The sequence below is a fragment of the Strongylocentrotus purpuratus genome, unplaced genomic scaffold (genome assembly GCF_000002235.5).
Source record: "Strongylocentrotus purpuratus isolate Spur 01 unplaced genomic scaffold, Spur_5.0 spur5_scaffold_15, whole genome shotgun sequence".
Classification (NCBI taxonomy): domain Eukaryota; kingdom Metazoa; phylum Echinodermata; class Echinoidea; order Camarodonta; family Strongylocentrotidae; genus Strongylocentrotus; species Strongylocentrotus purpuratus.
In genome coordinates, this window is record NW_022145600.1 from 23320444 (window position 1) to 23345758 (window position 25315).

General features: G+C 36.9%; 1 protein-coding gene across 3 annotated transcripts in view; it reads right to left on the reverse strand.

Moving 5' to 3' along the window:
- LOC115924096 (rho-related BTB domain-containing protein 1-like) overlaps positions 1-25315 on the reverse strand; it is a 77874-nt gene that overhangs the window by 11597 nt on the left and 40962 nt on the right. For all 3 annotated transcript variants that reach the window (XM_030985854.1, XM_030985855.1, XM_030985856.1), the window contains 2 exons: positions 6466-6700; positions 3585-3688 (listed from right to left, as the gene is read on the reverse strand). In XM_030985854.1, coding sequence (XP_030841714.1) covers positions 3585-3688; positions 6466-6645 — 284 coding nt within the window. In that variant the 5' untranslated portion in view covers positions 6646-6700. The remainder of the gene's footprint in view (positions 1-3584; positions 3689-6465; positions 6701-25315) is intronic.

Genomic DNA, 25315 nt, shown 5'->3' on the forward strand with positions numbered 1-25315 from the left:
ATCCTACTAGCTAAAGTGTCATATATAAATCCACTCTCCACATTTGACACGATTTAAAGAGAATGGTTGAGTTCCGGGAAAAGGTAAAATTGTTGAGTTTTAATTGTCTTTCTTCTACATCAGTTTGGAAGAATATCATAGTAGAAGTGTACCCTGAAATAGACACTAGCTGCTCTCTGGATGCCCTAATATTCAAATCATGACTAGAAAAACCTGAAACATTGGACCAAACTTTCATGCCACATATTTTTGTAATCCAATATACGCATGTCCATGTACAGTGCAATTTTCAAAGAGACTGGGTCAATTTCGTACTATTTTGATAATTCTAAAACATGACAACAATCCTTGTGTGCTACATAATCATGCTTTCCCAATGGCTTCCAGACAGTTTATTTCACAAGGTAATTGCATGACCATGCAGGGCCCAGTTTTATCAAACTTCTTATCATTAACAAATGCTAAATCAAATGCCACGATTTCAGTAGCTTACAACAGTTAATGTAACTTAATTGTTTATTGATAACAAGTTTTATGAAACAGGGCCCTAAACTCAACTTTATCTTTATTGTAAGTGGCATATTGTATAGCTGCATTGTATAGCTGCACGTACATCAAGGTCCATGATTAAATGCCGAAGCGTCAATTACCCTGTCAGGTTCAATAGCAGCTCCAATTGGTTCACAATATTGATTCACATTCAAGTTCATTTGTGGGGATGTTCACTCAATACAGTTTGAATGTACACAATATCAGAGCCCAAATCTCGATGCAAAAATTATAGCTCTCTTATCTAATTACATGGGCATACATTTTATTTCAAGCACTCTTGTCAAAAGTGGAATTCACTGAAAGTCTCAAAATTTTCAAAAGAGACTTTGGTAAACTTTCCTTATAATGTTGTTGGTATCCTGCATAGAAACACCATCACATCTTAAAAATGAAAATGTAATCTTATGAATTTCATTACTTTTAGCCATCTGCATCTTCTCTGCACTTTTATAGTGCAAATAGCATTTATACTGAAGCCTGGAAACTAGGCTAGCTTGGACAGATCACTCAGAAAGGGCGTGAAGATCTCATTAACTTCTCATTAAGTCACACCTCAACAGGTTCGGACTTCAAAAACCACTTGAAAGCCAGAGACCAATTTGTCTACATGCAGGTTCAGGGATTCTTATTGACTATGCTCACTTGTATTTTGCACGTGAATGTTTTCAAAAAGATTTTCCACATTAAACCAAGCTTATCCAAAGCAGATATGTGACAGATCAATGTTGTATTTATCGATCTCCATGGCATAAACATAAACCAATTTCAGCAAAAAAAATGAAATAATAAGAAACTACCTATTACATTTTATGAACTGCCTGATAAAGGTTGAATCACTTCAAGCTAGTTTCATTAGAAATGCTTCTTCCATAAACCTGAATTCAGATGAGCTAGAGGGTTGTAAAAGTGTCACTATGTGGTAATTTAGTAAGTGTGACTTTAATGTTTTTGCTGAAGCTGACTACAGAGATACTATTATGTCAGAAAGATATATTGCACGTAAAGATCAATGCAATATATCTAAGTATATAAATTACATAGTTACAGACCTTTCAATGAAATATGCCTATTAAAGCTACCCTGACAGCATTACTGGAATAGTTTCCTTACAGGAATAACCATATTTATGACTGGGGAGATAAATCAGATCAGTTCTACAGACAGAAACTACTTAATAGAATTATTAAAAAAACGTCTCTTGTTTGCCAGATAGAGTAGCTGGAAAGGTAATCCAGTGTTATTTGAAGCTTCTTACAAGAATTACCAATAAACGAACCTGAAATAATTATATTAATGCAACAGCGTTACAAAACCAGTTTGTTTAACAAACACTTGAAATGATTCATGAATGAAAATACTTCAAATACTTCAATTAATTTAATAAAAACAGTATCTGCGGTACTATTTTAGAACAGACTAATTTTATGGATGACAATTTTATGGACAACAATTAAGGGTTTCTCAGAAAATTGTAGATGAGTAATATTGCTCAAACATCTTAATTGATTCACTCAAACAAAATACATTTACAGCACAATTTAGATTAGAGAGACAAGGATGAAAAGACTATAGATAAATAAAATATGTACCTTGAATACCTCATTAATCTATCACAACAGGACAATTTGTATAACAAATTGGAAATTGCAATAGACATATTTTATGGATGGCAAGGCTTTCTCAGAACTTTGTACATGAATAATGAACACGGCTCCACAGAACTAACAACATGGCCATGTAATACTCTGAATGTGGTTGTTAGTCCCACACCTACAAATCACTGTGGCTTGTTTAGATTGGCGCTGCATGCAAAGTCTTCATTAGGCCAGCCAATTACTTGATATCAGCGGCGGGTCTGACGGTGGAGCTGTTAATCACATCACATCACGTCATAACCCCTGGAGTTATAGGCCAACAGTTTGAACTTGGACAGGTTTAACTATTTTAAGCACAGCTAGTATACTTAAAGGTAAACTAAAACATTAATTGGAGTTATAGAACAATGCTATTAACTTGTGTAGATTTAACTATTTTAAGTATACTTAAAGGTAAACTGAAACATTAATTGCAGTTATAGAACCAACAGTTTTAATTTGAACAGGTTGATCTATTTTAAGCACAGCTAGTATACTTAAAGGTAAACATAAACATTAATTGAGTTATAGAACAAGGCTTTTAACTTGTGTAGGTTTAACTGTTTTAAGCAAAGCTAGTATACTTAAAGGTAAACATAAACATAAACATTAATTGCATTTATAGAACCAACAGTTTGAACTTGGACAGGTTTAACTAGTTTAAGCACAGCTAGCTAGTATACTTAAAGGTAAACACAAACATTAATTAGAGTTATAAAACTGTGCTTAAAATAGTTAAAACTATATAAGTTAAACTGCTTTAAACCTGTATAGGTTTAAGTATTTTAAAGGTAATACAGACCAGTTTTGGAAACGCCCCCCTCTCATAAAATGAAATGGAAGCTCTTATTACCAATCATGAGAAAAAGAATATGTTTTGACTAATATGTGATGATACAAATTTTGCCGGGAAACCTCCTACTAATTGATATATTTGGTACATTATCATATCGATCCAGCCTGGATAGATATTGCAAATGCACTTCACATTGAACATTTGGGCATATATTTCTGTTTTTTGCGAATTTAGGTTGAAGGCAATATTTAATCAATATTGAATGGATATTTTGCACCCAAAACCCTTGAACGGCAATTTTACCACTACCGGTCTATATGTTTAAGCACAGTTTAAAAATTCTAATTAATAGTTTACGTAAACATAAACATTAATTAGAGTTATAGAACAACACTTTTAACTTGCATAGATTGAACTTTTTTAAGCACAGTAAACTTATCAAGGGAAACATTAACATTAATGGGATTAATAGGCCAACAAGTTTGAACTTCTTTATGTTTTGGAAATGATTTAAAGTTTATCATAATGGAGAAATAAACATGAAACAATAGAGTTGAGGATAGAACCAAAACTGAAGAATAAAAAGCCTGCTGACTACCTACCTGCCGTATGCAAACTGTCTGTCCTTCTCATGGTCACCAAAGGTATCCCAGAGACGTAGAGATACACTGACCCCATCAATCGTCTCCCAGGAATTCTCAAGCACCTGTCAACAAAGAGTAATTAGAACGTTTTTAGTCAAGGGCTGGCCAGCCAGACCTAGACAGAGACGAGCTCTCGGCAATGAAGGGCCTTTTTAGAACCCCATGGGGGTGGGTGGATCAAGGGTTTTAAATTTTTTATAAAAAGGGGGAGGGGGTTCCAGGGTTCCAATCCCCCAAATGATTTATATTACATGCAGCAATTTAAAAAGAAAGGTAAATTAACCTTTAAAATTAGGGGGGGGAGGGGTAGGGGAGAGGGTATTCCACCAAGTCACTGACAAATTCAAAATAAAATTGTGGACACCTGTGACCCCATCAGCCCATCAGCCCCTGAACTCTACATACACTACCAAAATAAGAATGTTTTTTTTTAGTGAAATGCTCTAATATATTTATTGAAAATGTCCTTCAGAGGGTCACTTTCAGGAAATTCTACAAAGGCATGAATGAATCCAAAGTAATTTTAATGATGATTTTAAACACTTCAGCCTCGTTCTGACACAAAGGTAGTAAACCGCTTCAACAATTGATGAGACAAAAATATATGAAATACATGTATGCCCAGCGTGTATCACATTCAGTGTGTATTAGAGGGACTATTGTTGCATGCAGCTCGTTATTGCACCATGGAGAGCCAAATGTCTTATTACAAAATAGCCTTTCAAGTACATTTTAAAGCGATATGTCATTAAAGGTATTGGGTAACATTGCCTCAGATCCCAAACAAAACTATTGATTTAGCTCATGCTGCAATCATTATTATAAAGTTTTATTTCAATCAGGAATCCAATTAATTTTACAATCCAATCACTTGTTTGATTATCAAGATACTTATGATTGGAATTTAAATTTGAAACCCTTCCCCTGCCCTGGTACAGTTTCCAGTCTGTAACGGTTAACATACCTCCCATTTTTGGCACAAAACTTTCAATCCAAAAGGAAGAAAACCACACACAGAAATATGCATAGTGTAAAGATAATCAAAATATCCTAGTGGAACTATATTTCTGGGTTGGCCATTCGATGGGAATGGGATCTACAAGAAGGGCATAGCTAGGTAATGAAGATGTCATCACAAAACCCTCTGGATGGAGAACACAAAGAAGTAAACACAATTAATCAATCGTTCAGAGAAATGTTTCCTTCTATTCATAAGGAAATGTTAAAGGTACTAATGAACATTGAAAACAAAAATTAATGAGCACTTGAACAAGGGATGGGTTAAATCCTTAAGAGTTGAAGGTTGTTACTTGAGACAGTTTCAATGATTATGGTTCAGACATTTTCTTGAGCAGTGTGTACAGGCAAATTGAAGTTGTTTGTCTGTGGGGGTGTTTCATAAAGCTGTGCGTAAAGTTACGCATGACTTTAACGCAAAGTGTATTTTGGGCTACAATTTAATTGAGATTATGGAAAATACAGTCACACTTTGTTAAAATGTTCAGAAAAGCTTTGGGCATCCCATTTGGCTCTTCCTATTCAAATCATTTGTAAAGGCATTCGTAACTTTACGCACAGCTTTATGAAACACCCCTCAGACCCATTACAGGTAAATTACAGGTAAAATAGCTTTTAGAAATCATACAACTAATTCTAAATTTTACAAGAGTCAATCCTCTCCCATGGTTCACCAAAAAAAAATTGTCCATTTCTAAATTGAGTTCAGTAAGTTAATTAAGTTGATGCTCAATGGCATATACCGTTTTCATGTTTACATTATGAACGCAATCAGGATGTCTACAAAACAGACTGTACTTAACTTTGGTACGATTAATAGGCACTGATTCTATAACCTGGTGAAAAGCTAACTGAAACTAAACAACAATTGGGTCATTAACAATGCCGAAAATAGATTATAGTACTTGAGACTGTGAACTTATTACATGTAAATACACATGGACTGTTTGTAATAAAATACCTTTGATAACTTTCAGTTTAGATAAATGCAAAGTTCTTCATAAAGTGACCAGGAACTTTGGCAGTGTACTGTGTCAAGTCTAGGCCTGCATGAGGTTTGAATTTTTGATTTGGGTATTTCAAATTTAAATTTCACTCTTATATTTTGCAACACAGAATTTAAAATATACAATTCACAAATTAAATTTCAGTTCAATTAAAGATATATGCTGAAGAAATAAATGGATATAATTTGAGATACCAATGATAGGTCATTCTTATATGGCGCTAATATTGAGGTTGCAAGGAATGAGTCAAGCTTTACGGTACCGAGCATGTTCAGAAACTGCAGTCTGATTCACCCGGGACTGAGCAAGTTACAATAGGCTACCACACACGAAACCAAAATGCTGATCAGACTATCAAAATATCCACAAAAATTGTGGCTAACCCAAGAAATTATGACGAAGGAAAAGAAAACATAGAACTCAGAACAACATTGATGTGCCTTTCAATTGCTCTTAGACAGAGCGTGGAGGGGGTAATTTTTGAGGGGGGGGGGATAATCCTGCCCCTTAAGGGGGTATCTCACTGAACGGCTATAGCTTACAAACGTAACTATGGGTTCGTCAACTTCAGCGACACTGTCTTACAACCGTTTGCAAAGGCTTACGACTGTTTTGCAAACGCTTGCAACCGTTTGCAGAAAAATAATTTCGCATTGCGACAAGCAAAACTGTTTGCTAAGTTTCTTGCAACTTTTTACGAACCATGGCGAAAGTCCAAATTCGCTACGTTCGCAAGCATTTGTCGCTCAGTGAGATACCCCCTTTAAGGATTCATAACAGGTGTTCTAAAAGTATAATACGTGCATAGATCTCACCTCTTGACACATGCGATACTGGTCGATGGCCCAGACAGAGGGAATGTGAGTCTGGAAGAGCTGGGATCTGGTCATTGCCTGGTTGGTTGCTCGGGCAACGATCAGCCTGGTCTTGCCCACTGCGCTGTCGCCCACCACGACGCACTTGACCAGTTCCTGACGGGGCAGCTCGTTATCCATATTGGTAGCTGGTCAGCTAGTGCTCATACAGTCCTTGCAACAATTAGGACATGGCCTGAAAAGGTCAAATAAAAATGAACAGAAAATTGATAAGTAAAAAAGCAATGTACTGAGAGGAAAGATATCAAATAATGAGGGATGGGCTGAGGAGGAGAGGAGAAACAAAATTACAATATAAAATCCTAAATATAGAGAAGAACATTATAGGCTATATAAATATAATTCTAAATCTGAATATTTATCAGCATCAATAAGAAATTGGATGACACAAATGTAACTATAAAAACACAAGACTATAGTAAACAATGCTTTGAATAATCAACGTTTTAACAGACACACCTTGATATATGAAAATGAGAAAATAACAAGGGCAACTTCTGAAAGATTTGGAGCCTTACACTATATTTGCTAATTTATCATTCCATGTGGGAGCGTAATGATCAAGTTAAAAAATAGTATGCGAAGCAGGCCTACTGAAACTTGGGGTTCTTGTGCATGGCAGAGCCTGTAATATATGCAGAGCCTGTAATATCAAGCGTTAAATCAAAATATTCTACATCTGTACACTTTAACTATTTTTTTTTTTGATTTTTGATTTTGATTTTGATTTTTTTTTTTTTTTTTTTTTTTTTTTTGGGGGGGGGGGGGGGGTGAGGGGTCAGAAATTTGTGGAGGTTCATATGCCCCTAGCCCCTCCTAGCTATATGTACCTGTACATGGCTGCTATCATTATTGCAAAATATTTTTTGCTTGATTAAATGTTGAGAACGTGATCTGTCCTCATAATTGGTATCAGTTTCATACAAATATACTACATGTATGAAGTTATTGCCACTTACAATCACTTTAACAACACTTAATGATGCCATATAATCACTTGCATAATGACCAGTGCTATTAAGAACTTGTACATGTAAAGCTATTAACAGTGATATATTACTGTAATGCTATTTATAACAGTGATATATTAATGCAATGCTATTTTAAGTGATATATTACATGTAAACTGCAACAAAAATGCAGCCTGCATTAGGGTCTTCAAGGTATTTTCCATCAATTTTGAGCAACATTGACTAGATGTACAAAGATCTATGGAAAGCAAGACAAAATCAAGGGCAAAATTTAGCAAATTTGTAATGATAAAAAGACGACTATATTCAGCCATTTTGTTTTGCATGCCTTTGTCAGACAGATAAAACAATTATCCTATTTGTCCCTAATGGCAACTTAAAAACAGAAATCTAAATAAGTTGGGAAAGACAAGGAACATAAACTATACACTTTTCTACCCCCATAATTTTAGAAAATAGAAAAAAAGTATTAGAGTTCAAATCCTAGTTTGATTTGTGTTGTTCAGCAATCTACACAGCACACATATGACACATCATTGAAAAAAATAGGCTTGAAATCAGAAAATGATTTTTGTTGACAATTCTCGGGTAATGAGGCCCCCTCAGGTATATAGGGTCTCCCGACTCGCCTACACATACCGTTAAATAGAAATCCTTCACAATCAATTCCTTCAGCGGTGAGCACTCTTATTTTCCACAACATCATGATACAAATGCACACTGAAATAATGTCATACTTTGCCCAAGGGTTCAAATTAGTTCATATGCCAGATTTATACAAACGGACGACTACCCAACCTAGTAATAAGAACATCTGTTAAACTCATGTTTGGATGAAAGCATCCTGCATTATTCGCCTATTTTTGGTCGGTACTGGGAAATCCATAGGCCTTCCTGTTAAAAATCCCTGGTATCATGTCGGGCGCTAAATTGGCAACAATTTAGACAAGAGTCACCGTGCTGCAGGTTCGACCCATTGTTCACCGGCGGCTAAACAAGATTATTTATACCCCACCATTTCCTTCAGAAACATGGTTTAATTTCCTGTCACATATGCCATTATTGTCCCTTAGAGGAAAATCAAGTAAACTTCACGGAGCAATGACTTTAAATAATATCTTCAGGTATTCCTCTTTATCTTCTCTCTTGTAAAATAATAACAACAAAAAATCGTCAATATCGATTTTAAGAGGCAGCCATGTACACTACGACATCATCTGTTTTGAGTCATATGATTTTACACAGAGTGAACACCCTTCTGGCTCCAAACAGATGATATTTTCATGAGAAAAATTGTACAAGCATTGCCAATTCACAACTTCACAACCGTGTATGACTAAGGCCTTCATACATGTACGAGCTAGTCCAGCGCAATGCATTATGCACTAAGTGCCATTATACATTTAGGGAGTTTATCTAGAATTCATTTGGAGTCATGCATGTTTGCAATAACATTGTGTTGCCACAGAGAGACTAGCTGAGGTCAACGTAATGAGGATTGTACGACATATGCTCTGTCAACAATTGCTGCACAGTCAATTTTTCAGACATAAGTTGTTTTTCCTATAACTTCAACCATTGACCAAATACAACAAACAAAATTGTAATCCTAACCTGAACCTGCAACTCAAAGGGTCAATTAAACCTTTCAAGTCTATGCAGAAGTATTATATAGAAGGAACTACAATGCCAAATTAAAATGTGGAAAGATGACAAAAAGAATGATGAAAATGAAAAAGGATTGATAAGCCAAATAAGATTGAAAAAAATAAAGAGAGGATAATAAACAAAGAGGATATATGCAGAAGAGTTTCAGAAATAAGTTAGTTAGTGGTAGATAAAATAATGTTAGAAGACAAAAATAGAACGAGAAGAGAAAAGAAGAAAGATGGTAAATAGGAAAAAGAAAGGAAACAAAACAAATGTTCAACGACATCACAGTAGAATCCACAGAGCAGATATGCATCAATCAAAGCTGCTATTTATGTAGTTCGATTAAAATCATTACCAAAACCCACATCACATACCGTGCACACACAGCATCCTGCTATCAACAACGACAGCAGGGGTCAGAAATCTATTACATGACATTCGTGATGTCAGCAGAATGGAAGAGAGCTAGGCCTTTGCTAAAATGTTTCCATTATAATGTGAAGACCACAGTCCTATTATAATTTTTTTTAAACAAGGCCCAAGAAGGCTGAGCTTTCGTGTTTCTTGATAAGCAAGAGTTCAGCACGATAGATGGATTTTGAGATGTATTGTACAGAAATCCTGGAAGATTTTAACATTGTATTATCTCAATTTAAGTTAATTTATCAAACTTTAGAGAAATCACACAAATTTCAAACTATATCTTATCCACATTCAATATTGGCAAAGCTATCTATTTGTGCTTTATGAATAGTGCAATGCAAATTAATCTGTACATAAATATTGCAATTACGTGTAAAGGGAAATATCGCAGGATCAAGCTCAGTAGTTCAAAGAGTAATTGTCTTGCATGTTTTAAAACCAATATGTCATAGTCTTGAAATTAGCTGTTGCGTTGAGTGAAACAATCCAACACCAACAAAGTAAATACAAATATAAATGATAGATGGGAAGAAGAAAAAAAAAATAATAATAATAAAAAAATAAAAAAAATAAGATATAAAAAAATAAATGAAAATTTGAAAAGTTAATGTCAATATCAAATTGGCAACTGCATGTTTAATCTCCTCTATGCAGCAGTGACCAACGACTGACCGAGAAACATAATTATGGCATGTTAAATTTGCATTATCTGAAGAAGACGATACAGAAATATTGGGTTTCAGCAAACAGGTCACTTGAAATGTATGTCAAGTATACAAGAGGCTTGACTATTTCCCCTACACATTTCTCAAAATATATGAATATTGATGTTGACTTTGTGCTTCTACTGTTTACAAAGGTATTGAGAACATAACAAAAATATGAACACCTTTTTTTTTGTTGATCACCAACATATAGGGTGGATATTCGCCCTTTTAACAAGAGCTGGTTTATAAAAGGCTCCACAATTTGTTTTAAACAGTTACAGAATGATGTTTATAAAGAAGAGAACATACACTGTAGAATAAATCTGATCAACTGACACAAAATGCTGGGCTGAAAATATATATCATCTGATGATTACAGATATAGTCCAGGATACACAACAGCCTACAAGCCAAGGTTTAAGTGGGCAAATTTAGTCCACAGGTACATGTATAGAGCACAGAGTGCCATACATGTAGTCCTTATTCTATACAAATTAAAAAACTACAATTTTGTAACTAAATGAACAAACAAAAATCAAGTCACCAAGATATCATTTCTCATTGAAAATTCAAAACAGAATTCATTTCATTTATATCAATTTATAGAAGAATTACAATAATTTGTTTCAGAATAAAGAGCTTGACACTTAGCTAAAGTTGCTAAACCAATATTTTGTTCTTCACATTTCAAAGTGATTACCACAAATCTCTATATACATGTACGAATGTACATTGCTCTTTTCTTACATGCATACACGAAGGCCTCTACTGCTAGATTGCAAAAGTAATTCTCAGAGGGGATTATTGAAGCCGGTGCATAATGACTCTTAAATATTCAGCCAATCCCATAATGCATTAGCCCTGCTAATCAACCCTCGATTGAACCCCAGCAAATCCCTCCTCATCCGACTCGTCTGTCATTCAACACTTAAAGTTGCCAATTAGGGTGGCAAACTGGCTATAGCCTATACAATAGGTGAGAGGCAGTGACACCGCCAACCTGTTGCAAATAAACAGTACATGTGCTTTCTTATCCAATGTAAAAACAGCTTCACATCCCCGGCCCCCCACTCATTGTTATTTAGGGTACGCATATGCATGTTCCAACCGACCCCCCCTTTTCAGCAAAAGTCCGGTGTGTAAAGTCAATACGGCTCGACCTTTTTCTTTTGTATACAAGCCTTTTTCAGCACCCCCCCCCCCCCTTTCAGCAAAATTCCGGTGTGTAAAGACAATACCGGTCGACTTTTTTCTTTTGTTACGAAAAGGACATTTTGGCAACATGCATGGCGTCCATCCGTTCTCGGAGTGGGGGGGGGGGGCCGGGTTCACATCTAACCCATGATATACTGCCTGCTGAGAGCCAGAAGGGTGTTAGCTCATATATTTTGACATACAGTTGACTCCCTTCTGATACTTAAAGATATAGACCGGTAGTGGTTACATTTTGGGTGCAAAAATATCCATTCAATATTGTTCAAATATTGCGTTCAGAGGTTCAGATGGCAATACTTCAACCTAAATTTTTTTAAAAAAAGCAGAAATATATGCCCAAATGTTTGATGTTGAAGTGCTTTCGCGATATCTATCCAGGCCGGATGGATATGATAATTTACAAAATAAATTAATTTGTAGGCAGTTTCCCGGCAAAATTTGTATCATCACGTATTAGTCAAAACATATTCTTTCGCATGATTGGTAATAAGAGCTTCCATTTCATTTTTTGAAAGGGGGGCATTCCAAAACTGGTCTATACCTTTAACCTTTCGTAACCAAATGAAAAAATGGTCCGTTGCCATAACAACTTCACATCTACCAATGATAGTCAAAAAGTTGAGAACCAGGAGGGCATTGACTCATGAAAGTTTACAGAGTTAAAGATAAACTTTGGTTCTGGTAATCCAACAAATCCAACAGAACTTACACTGAAAGTTCAAAATTACAAATAAATGACATGTGCCAAACGATTTTGGTAGAAAAATGTATAGAGGCTGAGTAATGGGCATAGAAAGATAATGAAATCAAGGTTAGTATGTCCAACACCATGTGCTTAACACAGGCCCCTATGTGCAAATGAGAGTTGTGGTTTCCAGCAGGTTTTTGTTCTGTTCTTATTTTACTGGTTCAAACAATCAATCTACTGCAGGATAAACAATCCAGAATGAATTATAGCCATGTTCTCTGGACATATGATGCCCATGTCAGAGCTCATGTTTAGCTTTAAAGGGATTGGGTAACTTTGTCTCAGATTCTGAAACAAAATCCTGGATTTAGCTCATGCTGCAATGATAATTATAAACCTTTAGGTCAGTCAGGAGACCCATGATTTTTACAAGTCGGTTGCCTGTCTGATTATCAAGATATTTATGATTGGAAATCGAAACCAAATTTTGCGTTTTCGTAACGCTACAATCTATTGGGGAAAATGAGTAAGGGAAAATGAGTAAGGTAAAACTGGTCACTCAAAGATTTTTACTTTTTTTGAGGCACTTTTTGGTCATTTTGAAGCACAATTTTTCTAGGGCTTCAAGATTACACCATATCACAGACACTGATAACACGTAGGCCGGGCCATGCATCTCAGATTTAACATTGTTAAACGATGCCTTTAAGGTCCTTCTGGCTCTCATCAAGTACCTGTGATAACGAAAACAATACTCTGGTTCGTTATCAAAACAACTTCACATCTACCCATGATGCTATCTGGGGAGTGTTTCACAAAGCCTTTTTTCAATGACGTTTGACAAAAATCAGTGACAAATCTGCTGATAACAAATTAGAAGCAAGGATTTCAGTAGCTTATAACAAAAATTGTTCTTTGTCACTGATGACAAGTTTTGTGAAATGCACCCCCCCCCCCCCCAGAAGTGTGTTAGCGCATGTTACATCTTACACATAGTTAATGCCCTGCTACCAAATGACATGCTGGGACACTGTCATTATCAAATCATGTGTTAAAAAGAGGGTTAATCTTTACATGTACATGAAAAGAAGAAAAAAAGTGACTATCAGCAACCAAATTTTAAGCTACCTACATTCATAAGAAAAATTAATGTGTTTTATTTTTTCTGAACATTGCATAAATATGTGTACAGTGTATATCTACGCCCACATACAAAAATATTCCCATATATCATACAATACATGAATCTACATTTGTATGTCTCGTAGAATATGACTTTAATACATGCACCTCAACAACCTGAAAACAACAGTTGCATGCATGTCCATGGACATACAATTCACAATATTTTTGCAAATTTAAGGAGCTTTCAAAATCAAGTGATGGATTCGTCCAGAAATGAATGAACCAAAAATATATATTTCTTTCGGTTGCATGTTGGCGGTGCAGTTCCTCCGCAGACGCAGATACATGTATCTTAATTGGGTTTATACGAGCATCTATGCTAATGGGGGAGCATGGATGGAGGAATCTGGTGGAACGCGATACTTGCAGATATGATTTCCTGCGTGCAGGATCCGACAACATGTGCGGATCTCTTTTATGGGGGAACAATGCGCAGCTGGATGCCATATTGATTTGAGACGGGGAGAGAAGCCTTTAATCTAGGACACACTTGAGTGTGCTCCGTCCGTCCGTGGTGGAAGTGGCGTCCATATTGGGGTTGATCTTTTTCGGGAATTAAGCACAATTGATTAATTCTCTGAGTCAGTCAGCATGGCCATGGGTGGGAGGGATTTGGATGAGTATTATTTGGGGAATAAAAGCAGAGAGCAGAATCAAACTACCGTCAATGATCTCCGAAACCCAATTCACCGGAAATTGGTCATTACTGGCATTAAAAATACAAATTATCTTTACTTGTCTGAAATATGGTCCTAATTCATTTAGATAGTTTCTTTTGAATGTACCTCATTTAGCACAGTAGCACATACATTTCTCAAAAGCAAACTCATGTAAAACAGATCCCAATTTATTTTCTTAACGCTGCTGATAGAAATGAATATTATAATTTTGTTGTATCTAAACAGCTGTTTCCCTGTAATATTTTGATTAAAGTGATTATATATTTTTATGGAAATATAAACATTTGCATATCATCACTTATTTGATTTCATTGCCATTCAGCTTTGAAAAAAGCCTCACTATTGAAATGAAACTAGCTTGTTAATGATGATGGCATTAATACTTGCTTTTCTTGTCATTCAACGACCACTAACAATGTAATACAGTTGCATTTCATGCTTATCCCTTTGTTAAACAAGATTACTATCATATATTTGTGTAAAACAGAGGTTTACAAGTCAGTAAGTCTGCCAGGCCTTTAACTGAGGTCACAAAGAGGCAGACGTAATAAACCATGTTCACATTGGAGTTTCCACATTATGCTCATGTGACAACTGATGCAGGCTGTAACGTATTTCGTCAAAAATATTGGGGAAAGGGTTAGGGTTAGGGTTGCAACCGGGTTTAAATAGATTAAGGGTTGAGTTACAGTATCGTGTCGAGTCCAGGGTTGATTTTAGAAATTTTGTTAGATCAGGATATTGACTGCATAGCAATAGACCATTTTGGTAGCGTAATCAAATTAATACATAAATCTTTGTTAAGTACCTCGATACAAATTATTTCATTCACTCGTTACAAATAATTGTATTTTAATAGTCAGAACGGAAATTGCATACATCAATTGTTGCCATTTAGGACAAGCATAATGGCTTGTCGTACCCAACAATACGTAACATATGCAATTCGCATTCTGACTATTGAAATACAATTATCCGTAACAGGTGAAAGAAATAATTCGTAACGAGGCGCTTAACGAAGATTTGTGCATTAAATTTGATTACATTACGAAAATGGTAAATCGCTATCAGAGCATATCGCATTATCCTACATGTGTACTATTCACACAAAGAGTAGATGGATGTGACAGTCTCCCCTCCCTTCCTCCTTTTCCCTTTCCCGGCCTCCCTCCTTCTCCCTTTCCCGGTCTCTCTCCTTTCCTCCCCCTCCCTCCCTCCCCCCCCCCCTCCCTCCTTTCCCCTCCCTCTTTTCCCCTCCCAAATATTGGGCTAAGCCTACTGGCATCATCAGTAGTCCCTTTCATTTTCAAACAAGTTGGGTATTCAAACTCGAACTCTACATGTTTGAACACATTTCAGCTGTCAAACCCTGTACGCCATGAAACATCATATCGATGTCATACTCTGTTGTCATGTCAATATGTCAGACATTTTTGGCACGCACTTGCCCGGAACTTGCCTGGATTAAGTCAAGCACTGCCAGTGATTGAGACTATTTCAAGCCATCCATCACAAAAAATAAACATGAACGTAGCAATGGCATTCTCTGGATTCTGAACCTAACCTTGAAACTTTGACAGCGATTTGATCCCTAATGCTGACAGAGATGGATGTCGCGTGAACACACTATTACTTCATGTACACTGTATATCAATGGCTTTTTTTGCCTCTGAAACAGGGAAATACTTGGAGCAGTTTTCAGTTTGACACAACTTGCTACAACGGATGGAGAATTTAATAACACAATATTTGTTAAACTTGCATACACTGCCTCTTAGAAATTGAGTAATTTTAATATGAAGTGGTATTTTACAAGTCATGGAAATCTGGCAAAAAGCACATGGTAACATTACATGCCTTTGAAGGTCAGGAACTTCTGGATTAAAATGTTAGTATAAAGTGGGATAGAAGCTATGCAAACACCCGACCACTACAATTTCAAAACGCTTGGAGCAAGTGACATGATAAGGACCAGAAGGACGTTCTGTCTGTCACTGTCAGCATAGAGTTATTCCCGTCCGTTCTGGTTCTCGGCAGACAATGTAATGTGCTACCAGGGTAGTAGAAGACCAAATGTGAACACCCCTTTAGACAATGTAATGTGCTACCAGGGTAGACGAAGACCAAGTATGAACACCCCCTTTAGACAATGTAATGTGCTACCAGGGTAGAAGAAAGCAAAGTATGAACACCCCTTTAGACAATGTAATGTGTTACCAGGGTAGAAGAAGACCAAGTGTGAACGCCCCCTTTGGAAGATCCATTGACGTCACTGCCAAGGCAACGGTATAATCCCAGCCCAGCGACTGATATGCCTGCTGCTAACCTGCCTGCCTGCATGCTTGCTTCTTCTTTCGGTGACCCGGCCTTCCTCAATATACCCGTGTTATTGTGTGTGTGGAAATACATTGGCTAGATTGTCATGAGATGGAGGTAGAAACAGAGTGAACATGGAGGGAAACAGAGAGAGAGAAAGATAGAGAGAGAGAGAAAATGAACATAACAAAAATGGTGAGACGCATAGTGAGGGACAGTGAAAAATCAAAATTGAAACAAACAAAGAAGGAAAAATAAATTGACAAATACAATAAGAAAATGGGGTAGCTAGACTACATGTATGTTGAAAGAGGGGGAGCAAGAGGAAGATGTGAAAGGAAAGAGAAGAAAGCCAGAGAGAAAAACCAGAAAAAGAGGTGAAGATAGAGGTGTCATGAGAGATAGATAAATATACCGCAAGGTAATGAGAAATAGAAGAAAGAGTTAGAGAGGGAGAAAGACAAAGAGAGCAAGAAAACAAGACATAGACAAAGAGACCAGCAACTGGAGCAATAGATGGAGAGAGAGAAAGAGAGAAAGAGAGAGAGAGAGAGAGAGAGAAGGATAGAAAGATAGAGTGAGAGAAAAGAGAGCAATAGAAAGAGAGAGAGAGAAAGAGAGAGAGGGAAAGAGAGCAAGAGAGAGAGAGAGAGAGAGAGAGAGAGAGAGAGAGAGAGGGAGAGAAGAAATGGGACAAAATAGTCCGCAACTGCTGATGGGGTAAGAAAGCATGCCTCACCATCATGACTTTCTGGAGTAGAGACAAAGCGGTATGGATGGATGGATGGAAAAAGAAACACAAGAGAGACATAAAAATAATTCATGAAGCCCAGCTAGCTTATATCCACGAAGCATCATCATACAGCTAGCCAGCTAGGGCTGGCTTGTTTGCGGAAAGCTTTCATTTGGTAAATAGCGTGTGGAGGACCAAGAAAGAAAATCACATCACTTCTGGCCAGAGCGCTTCAACGTGCATGGCTGCACCCACCCAGTGAGTGAAGAACGAGCAACCGGCGACCCGGCGACGCAGCTCATGAAATGAAAAGCACACGGGGTGAAAGAACACCATCTCAGAATATGAATCGTTAAACATTGGAGGACATTTAAATATGGAAAGTGATTAGCAATCGTGTCAGTTTGGGTGGAGTCCACCTCAATTCTCAAAGGCTATTATTAGCTGTGCAATGAGATAACAATTGCGTTACTTGTGAAATCTGTTGCATCTTTCATGTCGAAGGGTGGACAGAATATACACATGAAACCTACAAACGGTGTCATGGTGTCTGCAAAAATGTGGAATTCACAACCTATTTCGACCTATTTAATTTTCTAATAAAAGTTTGTGTGAATTGAGATGGACGAGATGGACTCCACCCAACCTTTCAAACTGACTGACATGATGTCTTCTTCACTTTTCATAACCAAATGTCCTCCAATGTTCATGTTTCCTTTTTTGAGATGGAGTCGTTTTATCCTGTGTGTTTTTCATTTCATGATTTGTGTCATCGTGGATTGAAAGGTTGGGTGGAGTCCATCTCAATTCTCAAAGGCTATTGTTAGCTGAACAATGAGATAAAAGTGAGCTACTTGTGAAATTTTGTGCATCTTTTACGTGGAAGGGTGGAGAGTATATACATGAAACCAACATTATGTCTTCAAAAAAGATGGAATTTAGAGCCTATTTCCTTATAAAACTTTCTCCATGTAATCACATTCTTTTTTAAGCTCACAAACATCAGTTGATGTTTTTGAAATACAGAATTGTTTTCTCTCTAAAAATTGTTCATTACGGTATATCCTTGTATGCTTGGCAAAAGGGCATGAATAAGTTATTTGGAACGTTATTAAACTTCTACATTTTGAAGTGGAAGTGATCAATTACCACTGTTAACAATGTTGACAATGTAAAAAACTAAAATGTGCTGCATAAATGTAATAAAAACAGGTCAAAGTTTAAAGAATGGTGTGATTAATTTGTCAATACATCTATTCATGGCTCTCTCTGCCAGGCACATAATGATGTATACATTCTGTTCTCTCAAACTAGATAAATTCAGATTCATGCATGCACTGTAGTTCAACTCATAATTTTACTCCAAAAATATTACCTGTAAGGATTTCTGAAGCTTTGTTAGTTGAGCGTAATCATTGTCTAGTCCCACGTATTCATTGCTATGTGGTAGTCTGACATGTTTGACTGACAACACACAGTGTGCATACCAGGTAAGGGTCAAGTGTAGTAGAGGTTGTTGACCATGAAGTAATTAAAATACCACTATGCTGGTAGGTTGACACAAGGCTTGCCCTCTGTCCACCCAGAGAGTGTTCAATTACAAACACACTTTGAACTAGCTAGGTTCATTAATACGTCATTATTCTTTTTTTATCTTTTAAGATCAGTGCAAAAATATGAACATAAATATTTACATGACTACCTTTTCCAAGCTACCTAATGATCTTGGCAAACCATCAAGAAAACAATAATCATGTGTTAACAGACATAATTTGTCTCTATTCATTTTGGCATACATTCGGGTCATCATCTATAAAAACAAATATTTGCAGAATTATATGTTTACCTACATTTAAGAGTAGTGAGCATATTGGCATATCATCAAAAAGATGATCACGGGACAATTTGTGTACTCTTTCCATTTTGGCATCCTTCTTGAATCATCGCCATAATAGAATTCAATATTTGATATCTAATATTTACAGTTCAATTCTGTCCGTTTACACATAACATGCATACTTCAATCAAATGGACGAAAGACCTCTGTGTTCTATTACACAAGTTCTGGCAACAATTGCTCCACAGTATACCCCCAGTATTGAACATTATTCTGAACTTTAGCCCTGGACCCAACACCACGCCTTATCCTGACCCTACCCGAAACCTAACCTAAAACCCAATCACAATCCTAACCCTATACATCTCTAGACCTCTGATGATTAAAAGTCCTGAGAAAATATGCAATCATCAATCTCTGATCACTATCTCTGATTGATAAACAGCTCGATCCTCAGCTAATTAAGTAGAGTTCTCAAAATCAACGAGGACCCTTGATTTATTGAATTTGACTTTGCACCAAAACACTTACGTTTGTTTATTGTTCAGTGATCAACAGCACTGATTTGAAACCATGATCAAGGGTTAAATCAATATTTTATCGCTTTCAGAATGCCAAACTAATATGTACATTTTGTACAAAAGGAAACTTTGGGATATGGATTTCTAAGTTTGTTTGATTAAATGTCTATGTGTTTCAATTCACTCAAGGATTCTGCATGGAATCTTGCACGTACACCAGCATGATACATTTCTGTGGACATCAGATAACAATTAAAAATCATGTAATCAGTTATGAATATGGGAATTGAACTTGACATATGTCATGATTCTAATTTAGCTGCGAAGAAGGACAACTGGCATCCAGTTTACTTTAATTCAAGCAGAAAAGTGAGAGGTATAGTAGATTGATCAGCAAAAGTTTTAAGGGAAAGTATATTAAAGGGAAAGACATCGATCAAAAATTGTACACCTGAAGGATTGCTATCCAGATTGAACACTTTAAGAGTATCTCACAGCAAGTTCCAGGTGGGACAAGAGTTTCGCTGCGTGCGAGCTTTACACACACACACACACACACACACACACACACACACATTCAAATGGTAATTCCAAATTCACATGGAAACGGCCAAGAGTGTCTTCAAATTAAGACTCGTTTTCATAAGACAGGTATTAAAACAAAAGCTTACACTTTAAATTTCAGCGTCTTACCGCCGAGATAAGTCAGAATAAGTACCTTCATTATCAGAAATTGCTTTTCAAATGTAATAATGAAAATGCTTTTTTCTCTGCATCAAGTCATCGGGTAATGATGGCATGATGAAATTAATTAAAAGGCTTGTTAAGATATAGCGCGGTAAATCAGTGCAAAAACACTGCAACGTTTTCTTGAAATGTGTAAATGATTGGCAACTGCGCGCCACAAACGACTTGCGCTGTTTACTGAGCTCAGTGTTATACGATACAGAAATGTGAAGCGTAATACACTCATAAAAAGAATGCTGCGGTTTTGTCACGTCATATCTGAACGAGCCTTCAGACTTGCCTTGGTTGTCAACAATCATCATGCTGCATGTCTGCACGGTCTTATCATTGACTTCTGTCAGTCAAGCTCCATGTTCTCATTACAGATTACAAATCTCCTTGAAACTTAAAAGCCACAATAACATTCCAGCACACTGATTACAGCTGAGAAGCCTTCCATTTTAAGTCATTACAAAAGTACACATAAGGCCTGTTTTCATCAGCTGGAGTTGGCCAAATAGCCTGTCATTTTTAAACTTGGGATATTATCCCAAAGCTCGAAATTGCGTCTTCACCAAACCGATACGCTCATTACAAACTAGCTCGAAAAGTAAACCAGAGATCGGCACATGCGCACTTTAGAGACTGACTGTATGACCAACGCGCACGGATTTAAGATTTTACCCGCACTGTAAAACAGGTGTTACAAGTACAGCCCTTCAGCGACAGACCGCATGTGTTATGCGTCCGATCGTACACACATGTAAAGTTTATTTACAAACACAGAAAACCGGAAATCGTTGTGCATGGTGGGATTGAGAAATTGACTCCGTACTTCTTTTCTTCTACTCCGGTTTGATAAAGATTTAGCCAGCTATTTCCCAAATAGCAGGATATTTTGGAAACAAGACCATTATTTCTCAGGATATTATCTCGACCAAATATTCCGCTAATTGCAACTGCGGGCTGATGAAGACATAAATTAGCTGGATAATTTGCGATCGGGTTATCTGGCAATCTTGAGCTGATGATGACAGGCCTATACTGCTCAACTGAAGTGGTAGTAAATTGCATTTATTTCATCTCATTTCATTTATTATGTCCAAAGAGGATAATTGTTCATACTTACATTATCAATCTTGCTTCACAGTAATTTCATAAGTACAACATAATTGACAATCATAAGTACTTAATTATTAAAGTACATCTGAATTGTATTTTTTTCTTACGATAAACACATACTTCATGTTTGTCTGAATTTTGTTCAACCTCGTTAATTATTTAGTCTCAAGGCCCTTTTTTTAGTATACACTCAATGTACATGATCATGATGAATATATTTTTTACTTTCTTTCTTCTTTTTCTTCATCTTTATTTTCTTTCTTCTTTTTCTTTTTCTTTTTCTCTTTCTCTATCTCTCTCTCTCTTCTTATTTACCCTCCCTTTTCTTGTATTCTTATATTCTCTAATCTGAAGTAGGTATTTTGGCTTTTTCAAACTATACCTTGATATGGTATAACAGTAGGGAGTACAACAGTATTTCGTAAGTATACAAACAAAATATGAAACTTTGTTTGGTGTCAGATAGGTTGTAATAAGTTTTAGATGTAACTTTTTTCTCAATACAGAATGCAGTATAATTATGGTATGGAGTTCAAATACCGGTCATAATTCTTTGGCAAGAAATTAATCTACTTTTTGACACTCTCCACCCGGGCGAATTAAATGGGAACCCATTTAAATTCCTTGAATGCTTGATGACCACCATATCATGGGAGCCAGTCTAATATATGCAGGGGTTACAGTAAGATCGCAGGGCCCCCAGAAGAACAGTATCAGCATTGGTGGGGATAACCCGTGTACATATTAAGATGATATATTTAATAAAAATAATATTCTGCTTTTATATATAGCGCCCAATACATCGATACAACGATATGTCTAAGCGCTTTACAGATATATTATTACCCCGGTCATTGGATTCAGGCTTACCTGCACACAATGTATGCACATTCTCCACTTCCTGGGGAGCATTCCGGCCAGTCGCCATTTTACAAGCGCACAGTTGCTTTAATATTCAACACATTAACTTTTGCATCCTACCAGGTACCCATTTATCACCTGGGTGGAGAGTGGCAAATGTAGATTAATGTCTATGCCAAAGGACATTTGTGCTGCGGCGGGACTCGAGCCCCGTACCTTGTGATCTGCTGTCGGGTGACTTATCCATTAGAACACAACACCTCTACACATTTTAATCAACATGACCCCAAAATTCACACAGATATATGTCCTACCACCTCTGGTTTAGTAAAAACTGCAGGATATCTTGTAAGGATACTGCAGTGACGATTTTACACTTCACATTTCCACAAACTTAGTAGTAGTGGTGTTTTTTTTTACCCGACTGCTAAGAAAGCAAAAATGCTTGTTAGTAAGCAACCACAGAACCGGGAGACCTGGTAATGAGGATTAATGCCTTACCAAAGGGCACTAGTGCATCGCCTTGGTTTCGAACCCGGGTCACCGAATTACGAGACCACTGCTCTACCGACTGAGCTATCACGCCTCTTTTTTTATCGTCCGATTTTCATGAACTTTGCTTAAGTGTGAATGCATCATCTTCCGGCGTATCACCTTATTTTCCTGGGGGTGTTTCACAAAGATCCTAAGTTGGGCTTAAAAATTATGGAAAGCCATTAGCATCTTTGAAAATATTTTGTAAAAGTTATTTTGAAAGGCATTAATTGTTTTTTTTATTCAAATCATTCATATTTTTTATCATCAAGGAGAGTTCAAGTTCTGGATGTGGAATTTATAAAAAGTCTAAAATACTTGAATTTCTGCTTTTAAATATATTTCATATTAAGGCTCCAATGGCTGTCCATAATTTTTTAAGTCCAACTTAGAGATAAGTTCTACTTAGGATCTTTGTGAAACACCCCCCTGGTTGGTTCCTTCTTTCAACCATTCCTTCTGAATAATTGCCCTAATGAAGTATCCATTAGGACTGCTTTCTTGCCCAAAGTACTTTCAGCAGTTGGGTGGATATTTCCGCGGCGCATCTCTCAGGAGCAAGGGTCGTTGGAGCGTGGTATGAGTAGCATGGATCGACCTCGACAACGTGGATGAAGGTTTTTAGTCCCCACGTTTCACGATGCATCGTGGACAGGAGGTGGGAGGGATGGCATTGCATAGATTAGGAAGTTCCGCCATAGGCCTGTCTTCATCAGCTCGCAGTTGCAATTAGCGGGATATTTGGTCATGATAATCATCCCAAGATATATTGGGCTAGTTTGCAAAATATTCCGCCATTTGTCCGGTGCGTCTTCACCAGCCCGAGGACTCGCACTATGCGTGAACGCTGAGCAAAATATCTTGAGCTCGAGTTTCGAGCTGATGAAGACGGGATTTGGAACTTCTGGCTTATTTCCCAAATTAGAAATAGCGGGCTATTTGGCAATCTCGAGCTGATGAGGACATACCTCATGATAACAAGTTGCTCATTTCATTTCATTGCAATAAGCAGAACAAAAAAAATGAGAGACACAAAGAATTTGAGAGAAAAAATATGAAAGACGCCTATACTGATATGAAATCTGAGAAATTAGAAAAGCAAAATTTTCCTTTGTTTTTTAAAAACTTTACGGGCCAATCACATAGATCACAAATAATACTAACTATAAAGCCAGTCTATGTAGAAAAGGTAAAGGATCTGAAAAAAATTAGACTGAATGCTAATAAGCATCAATTAAAGAGCAACATTGATAGATGCATTTTCCATATACCGGTATACATCATCTAATTGCAATGACGACCTTCGTCATTGCCTTGTTTTCGTTCACATTCTGCCCCATTAATATTCTCCTTTTCCTCCTTTTCCTTTTCCTTATCCTTATCGTCAGGAAATCGCATTCGTTTTGCACGTAATGTTTGTTATTCCTAGTTAGGTGCTTTTCTCATGTCCTTTTCCTTTCACATTTCATAGGCATAGTCTCTAACATCCCTTCAAGGTCACTACATTCTTCGATTTTCGAAATCACTCATGCATAACCGTCCAGGCGCCATTTTGTCCGTTTCTGGTCCATTTTAAGGCCTTTCTTTCTTCCTTCCTATCTCCACTATCCTAGATCCTACACATTTCTAACAAATTCCTCTAGATAGTCTAAGAGATGTTCTTTTATCTGCGACGTATAACCTGCCCTTCAAAATGCCATCTTCATACTCAAAATTCAAATCTGAAACCGACTCCGTCAACTATCTCTCAAATTCTTGAAAAATTGACACCTAAATAATCTAAAACTGCCATAACTTTCTCATATAAATTCCGTTTTGTATTTAAATCTCACAGTATCCTTATCTCATAATTGCACATAGCCATGCCAAATTTCACGCTCCAATGACTTTGCACAACATAAATAGCGCCCTCTAAAGTTCTGGGAATTGGCTTTCTCTCTGTGGCCGTATCTCCATAATGGCTTGGCAAACCCGTACCCTTTTTTGGATTTAGATACTTGAAGATATGCCCTTTCCAGCCATATACAAAATTATATACCCTATCACTGACCAAATTTGAGAAAATTGCCCTCCAAATTCGCCATTTTCAAGAAAATTCCAAAATAACTTCAACTTGCTCTAAAATTACGATCCTTTGACGTACGTCAATAAAACTTGGCACACACATGTATTTATATACGTGACAACTGTCCGCAAAGTTTGGTAAAATTTGATTATGTCAGCGCAAAGTTATCTCAAAAAATGATGTATTTACTATGCATTGCGTGATAGCGCGTTAAATGCGTGCAATACATTGCGCGAAGATAACAATGGTGTCAAACTGACCGCAATGAAGTGCCCTTTCGAATGATACCAAGTATAGTATATGTTCACACAGAAAATTGTGAATAAATCGCATTTGAACAAAGATCACTACACAAATTCCGCCAAGTTTCCGCCCGAATCTAACACGTATCGGCTATGACGTCATTTTTTCAGACTGCTTTTCGCCCCTTAAACGTCCTTTTTTTTCCTTGAAAATTTGCAGTGACATGCCGAGTTCCAATACGCAGGGCACCTCATGGCCGGATTTTTAAAATTGGTCAATGTGGCTATTTAAGACGCCATTTTGTCCTATA